Genomic DNA, 6,961 nt, shown 5'->3' on the forward strand with positions numbered 1-6,961 from the left:
TGCAATAACCAATAAACGAAATTAAACTTACTATAGCCCAAACTGTAGGTTTTTTAATTTGCTACAACTTTCTATTAAAAAGTTTTTTTCTAAAATCAATATCCTAAGCTGCAAAATTAAAAATCTTTAAAAATTGCAAATTTAATAAAAGAAAATCGCAATAAAAGAAGCTCACAATATTTTTGGTCACATTTTAGTAGAAGTTATTCCTGGCACCGTCCTTTACAACACCTGATAGGTTTCAAAAATTCCTGAATTATATCACGTTTTTCACCCATAGCCTGGAGTAACACTATCGTTGTTACACCCGGTATACAGTGTCACTTATCTGTTTAGCAATAATACTATTACATCGATATTCTTGAAGAACAAAGCTATAATATACTAAAAAAACAACTCAAATCGGACAACAGGTTTAGGAAATACGAGACATCAAAAATGTTCCATTTTTAAGGTGGTGCGTTAATTTTGATGCTTAGTGTATACATATAAGCTGATTAGGATGTTGCTGGGACTTTAACCCCAACTATCAGTTTTTTTTTTCAAGAAGGGATGTAGACCTCCCATAAATGTTGTATTGTGATCTTAAAGCTGTCTTATGTCTAGAAGGAACCACGACAGTCTGCTTCAGGAAGAACCAAAGTACTGCAAATTGGTTTGAGGGGCATAATTCAGTATCATATTGATCAATATTTAGTTTCATACACAGAAAATATATAAACTATTAATTTTGTCAAATATATGCGAAATATTATTAATGTTCTTCTTCTTGACTGACTTAAAAACTGAGGGTGAGCCTTCGCCGCAGCCACTGTAGCCCTCCTTCTTCTATGATCTTGCGCTTCCATTTGCCACTGTTGTACCCCAATCCTAGATAAATCGGCTTCAATCGCCTTCATCTTTTTCTGGGACGACCTACTGATTTTCTACCGTCGCGTCTCAAAAAATACTGTCTTTAACACTCTGTCTTCCTCTGACCTTACCACATGACCTGCCCATCTTATACAGTTAACTTTTATATATCTGACAATAATTTCAGTACCATACAGAGCCACCAATTCATGATTACTGCTCGTTGTCCACTTTTCTGTCACTTCATCTCTTTGAGGGCCAAATATCATTCTGAGAACTTTCATTTCAAATACCAGCAGCTTATTTATTTCCCGCTGATGTAAAGTCCATGTTTCGCTTCCATATATAACAACTGGTCGAATAATTCATATGCAGAGTCTTAATTTAGATTTCCTTTTCAGCAAATTAGATCTTAATAATGATGATAGGGAGTGTAATGGTTTATGCCCCGCAGCTGTCCTTGCTGAAACCTCTTTTTCTACGTGGTTCTCGTCTGTGATTACCTCCCCCCGATATTTAAACTCTTTTACCACTTCAAGGTTTTAGTCAATAATACTTACGTTCTGCCTAACTCTTGGTCCTGGATTTGTGGTTACGAGCATGTATTTCGTCTCCTCTTGATTTACTCGAGCCCAGACAGACTACTTGTTTCTTTATCGAGTTCCGAAAATACCTCCCTAACGTCTCTTGTAGAATGAGCGACTGGCTCTAGAACATCAGCAAAGGCCAAAAATAGTTTTGATCCTCGATTCGCAAATCCCCCTGTCAGCTCAGATGATATTTTACTTATTGCACATTCTAAGCCTCTTTAGCAAGATAATTGATAGAACTTTATATGCTTTGTATTATTAATGTATATTTTCTGATTTAGGACTGGGATCTCTGATGAACCACATCATCGAAAATTTCGACAACATTATTAGTGGCAAAAAGGAAGCCAAAACCCTAATATTCAGTCTCCACGACCTCAATCTCATCTGCTTCCTACAGTCTTTCAAATACCCAGAAATAGCTCAACCAGGGTTTGCAAGTAGTATTTTCTTCGAATTAAAGAAAAGCAAAACCAACGGACCGTATTATGTGAACACTTTCTACAAGCCATCAGTTGAGCAGACACCAATACCCATCAACGTTGCTGGTTGCGATTTGGATTGTGATTTGGACGAATTCAAAAATATTTTTAGGGACTTAAGACTATCTGCTGGTCAGTGGTACAGTGAGTGTTATGCGTTCGGTCTCTTCGATAAACTCTTTCCTACAAAGGAACATTAGTGTTGTGAAAAATTTTAATACTCATTAAGACACGGCTATTTATTGATTGTTGTTTGTTTCGATTTATCTGACTGCTGATTTGTACAAAGACTGTAAAAAACTTAAAAATTATAGTACATAAAACAATTAATAACCTTTTTGTTTATTTCATGGGACGCTGTTCCTTACTCTCATTCGCCACTCATTTCTGCCATCGTGTCTCCTTCCTTAAACCTTTCTCTCTCAAGTCTTCTGCAATACAGTCCATCCATGGTCTTCTTGATTTTCCTCTACCTCTCATTTCATCAACGTCTAAAAGCTCGGTACTTATATGCCAGTCAATGAGAGCAAGAATAGAATATTACCTCCGAATTCTATCCTACTGCACGGACTTTTATCTTGGGGGTAGTTCCCACCCCTTTTTAGGGGTGGAAAATTTTTTGGTTAAAATCACCACGGAATACCACGAATAGAGAACCTAATTCTAAGCAAAAACTTTTTGAGATATTCGTGGTTGAAAATTATAGGTACCATAGTAGGTACCTTTTCGAATGGTTTTTTGCGAATACCTTAAAAACCATGCATCTAACTAAAATATTCTACATTAAACATTTTTGTAGGCTATAAAAAAAACAAAGAGACACTTGCCTTCATGAATCTTCTAGTTATAATACAAAAAGAGATATGGTAGGTGAAAATAGTTTGTTTTTTTCATACATTCTCAAATTGGTGTATTCAACTTGAAATAACAGAGAAACGGTCGATTTTAGGTGTATAATGCTACTAATACCTTTTGTAGTGCTTGAAAAGATCTTTAAAACGAGCTATATTAAAGGTCCATTATAATAAAACTAAGCGAGATATGCCGCAAACAAAATTGATAACTAATGTATATTAAGAAAAAATGAGAATTAATTTTAACCCCCATCCACCAAAATGTAAATGCATTGTTTTCCTTCCACAATACCTTTAAATATATTTTTATTTATATGTTAAAAAAGTTGAACGGGTTTAAAATGAATGGTTTTTGAAAAAAACAGATCAAATTACACAGAGCATTTTTAAATTTTCTTAAAAATCTTCCTTTTTCTCCATGTCACTTGAAAATTATTTTAAATTTTCTTAAAAATCCTCCTTTTTCTCCATGTCACTTGAAAATGATAGATAGAAGAGATACAGTACTGCAAAATAAAAAGGAAATTGGAAACTATTATTATATTATATACTGCAAAATAAAAAGGAAACTATTGCAGTAGTTGTTCTTGAACCTATTTTGAGACTGTAGTCTCCCGGCTCCTCTCTAATAGAGTCGTTCCTCATCCTGTCCCTTCGAGTCTTACCCACCATTCAGCGTAATATTTACATTTCAGCTACGTCCATCTCCTTTTCTTGAATCTTCTTTATAGGTCACATCTTCATTATTGTTTACCAACATAGATCTCACCAGACTCTTGTATATCTTTCCTTTCACCCATTGTTTGAGAAAGTGTGCAATGTATTTTAACTTTTTACTTTATTAGTTTTTTATATTTACTCTAGAACTACTTAATTATGTAATACGATTAATTTCTTTTAAAACCTATATTCTTATTTGATCATCATCATCATCATCATTCTCTTTGCATTATCCCTATGCGGGGTCGGCTTCCCTAATTGCATTTCTCCATACAGTTCTATCTTGGGTCATATCAATATTAATCCCCTTTGCCAACATGTCCTGCCTAATCGTCTCCCCCACGTCTTCTTTGGCCTTACTCTCCCACTCCCTCCAGGAATCTGCACTTCGGCAATTCTTCGTATTGGGTGACTAGCGTCTCGACGTTAAACATGACCAAACCATCTCAACCTATGCTCTCTCATTTTGGCATCAATTGGTGCCACATCTAGACTTCCTCTAATATACTCATTTTTAATTTTATCCTTTTTTGTCACTCCACTCATCCATCTAAGCATTCTCACTTCCGCCACATGCATTCGTTGTTCCTCTTTCTTTTTCACTGCCCAACATTCAGTTCCGTACATCATAGCCGATCTTACGGCTGTTTTATAGAATTTTTCCTTCAACTTCATTGGAATTTTCCTGTCACACAGCACACCACTCGCTTCCTTCCACTTCGTCCATCCAGCCTAATTCTACTCCACGCATCTCCATCTATTTCTCCATTGCTCCGTAATACCGATCCCAGGTACTTAAAACTATTGCTTTTTACAATCAGTTCATCATCCAAAGGTACCGTGTTATTTGTCGTAACTCCATCTTTAAATGAACATTCCAAATACTCTGTTTTTGTCCTACTAATTTTTAAACTATTTTCCTCCAGAGCTTGTTTCCACTCTTCCAGTTTTTGTTCTAAGCCGTCTTCACTATTCCCTATTAACACTACATCATCAGCATACATTAAGCACCATGGAATGTTACCCTGTAGTTTCGCTGTTATCTGGTCCAAAACTAATGAGAATAAATACGGACTAAGCACCGAGCCTTGGTGCAATCTACTTTCACATGAAATTTATCAGTCTCCCCCACACTTGTCCTAACACTAGTCGTTACTCCCTCATACATATCCCTCACAATCTTTACATATTCACCAGGGACTCCTTTCTTATTGAGTGCCCACACAGAATCTCTCGAGGAACTCTATCATATGCTTTCTCAAGATCAATGAATACCATATAAGCGTTTGTTTCTTTACTTTTGTATTTTTTCATCAACTACCTTATAATGAAAATTGCATCTGTTGTTGATCTGCCCTGCATAAAGCCAAATTGATTCTCGGATATTTAGGTCTCTTCACGTATCCGTCTATCAATTACTCTTTCCCATATTTTCATGGTGTGGCTAAGCAGTTTTATAGCCCTGTAGTTTGTACATTGTTGTATATCTCCCTTGTTTTTGGAGACCGGTACTAGTATACTGCTTCTCCATTCGTCTGGCATTTGTCCAACTTTCATAATTCTATTAAATAAACGTGCTAGCCACCTTGTTCCTGTCTCTCCCAATGCTCCCCATACTTCCCCAGGAATATCATCTGGTCCTACCGCTTTTCCTTTCTTTATTTTTTGAAGCGCTTGAGCCACTTCCTCGTTTGTTATTTTGGTGACCATTGCTGCTACTGTCTCCGTTGACTCTACAGGTTGTCTGTATAGTCTTATTATCTATAATCTTATTTGATATTCACCCTATGTTTTTGTATTTTTTAACACCTCCCTGTAAGGTGACTGGCTATATCATATTTTGGGCAGATATTCAGAGAAAACGCACTTTCACTTTTAACACAAAGGCATCTTTGGAACTAACGCCTTTAAAAGCACCATATGCATCGATACTTTTATGACCCAAGCTGTCTCTACCAAGAAAGTAGGAAACCCTTGCAAAGGAAGACAAAATTCAGTACGAAATTAGAAGTTAACACGAAAACATCCCCAAGAACACGACGTACGTGTGCCCTAGCCGGCTTTTCGGCATTGTACCGGTACCAGGTAAGGGGCGTCCAGCAGAATCTCCACGCGAATTAAGATAATTCAGCATTACAGGTAGGTGCGATACTCTCTCTAACATTGATACAATTAATAAATATAGCCAGATTGATTTCTTTACATTTACGTACGAACACACATATTTATCCCGTTTTACACACTCAGCACTTTATATCTTATATTATTTACTGTACCATTCACTGTCCACTACATTGCTTTCATCACTTACTTAAATTAATTAAACCCAGCGACCTTAATCATCAATCAGAAGCTCATTAGACGCTTCACCCATTCTCCGATTCTTTGATCTGAGAGTACCCCATTCTGGTTAAATAAACCAGCCTGTATCCCGTAGGCAATTTTTCTATCTAGTTTCCCATTTTCCGTTGCGTAGGAGCTACGGCATAAACTCTCCCAGTCTTCCCTATTTTTCTTTAAGCATTTGTATATCCCCAACTAGTCCTGTTCCTCGCAACTACATATAATCTTCTTCTTCAACAGTTCTTTGCTCTCCTCGACTAAGCGTACGTTCAGAGTGGATGAGCAAAGAGCAAAGAGCAAAGGGGAGAAATCAAACTTGTTTGGTTTCGCCGCTTTGCTCTTTGCTAGCATTCTGTGTACCTCCGTTTCCCAGTAGTAGTTTGATTTCTCCACTTTGCTCTTTGCTCTTTGCTTGTCCACTCTGAACGTACGCTTTCATCAGCAAATAGCATTGACCAAGGAGTCTCATTATTTACCTTCTCTACCAGTACATCCATAACAAGAAAAAACAGATGTGGACTCAGTGAAGAGCTTTTGTGCAGGACAACTGTCACTGAAGGACTTTTGATCAATCCGATTCAATTCCTTACTTTGGTGTACGCTCCCTCATACATATTAGTCACAAGCCTTATGTAGTATCCAAGCAAACAAGGCAACTTTTGTCCTTCCTGGCATAAACCCAAACTGTTCATCTTCTATTGATATCTCTGTCCTTAAGGTTCGCTCTATATTTCTCTCCCAGATTTTTATTGTGTGCGACATCAACTTTGTCCCTCTATAGTTCTAAAAATTTTGAATATTCTCTTTATCTTTATGGAATGATACCGTCACAGTCTCCCTATGCATTGAAAATCCCTTCTTCCTCGTGTATCCTACTCATAATTTGCCCCAAAATATCAACCCGTTCCTCTCCTAGGGCCTTCTACACCTTCACAGGTATTTCAACAGGTATTCTTCATTATACTTAACACCTGGACAACCTAGTCTCCCACAAGTCCTGGCATTAAATTATCATTTGGGATCCCGCATCTCCTGTCTTTCCTATTCACTATTCTTTCCGCAACTCTTAATCTGCCGTACATGAGTCAAGTGCTTTGATGACTTGTCCCTTGGTCTAGCA

At 37.1% G+C, this 6,961-nt stretch overlaps 1 protein-coding gene across 1 annotated transcript in view; it reads left to right on the forward strand.

Moving 5' to 3' along the window:
- The window catches only part of LOC126885737 (testicular acid phosphatase homolog), a 28,399-nt gene extending 26,142 nt beyond the window's left edge, over positions 1-2,257 (forward strand). The window contains exon 4 of the mRNA XM_050652516.1: positions 1,724-2,257. Within this exon, the coding sequence (XP_050508473.1) occupies positions 1,724-2,124 (401 nt within the window). The 3' untranslated portion in view covers positions 2,125-2,257. The remainder of the gene's footprint in view (positions 1-1,723) is intronic.
- Positions 2,258-6,961: the final 4,704 nt, after the last annotated feature.

Source organism: Diabrotica virgifera, chromosome 1 (genome assembly GCF_917563875.1).
Source record: "Diabrotica virgifera virgifera chromosome 1, PGI_DIABVI_V3a".
Lineage (NCBI taxonomy): Eukaryota > Metazoa > Arthropoda > Insecta > Coleoptera > Chrysomelidae > Diabrotica > Diabrotica virgifera.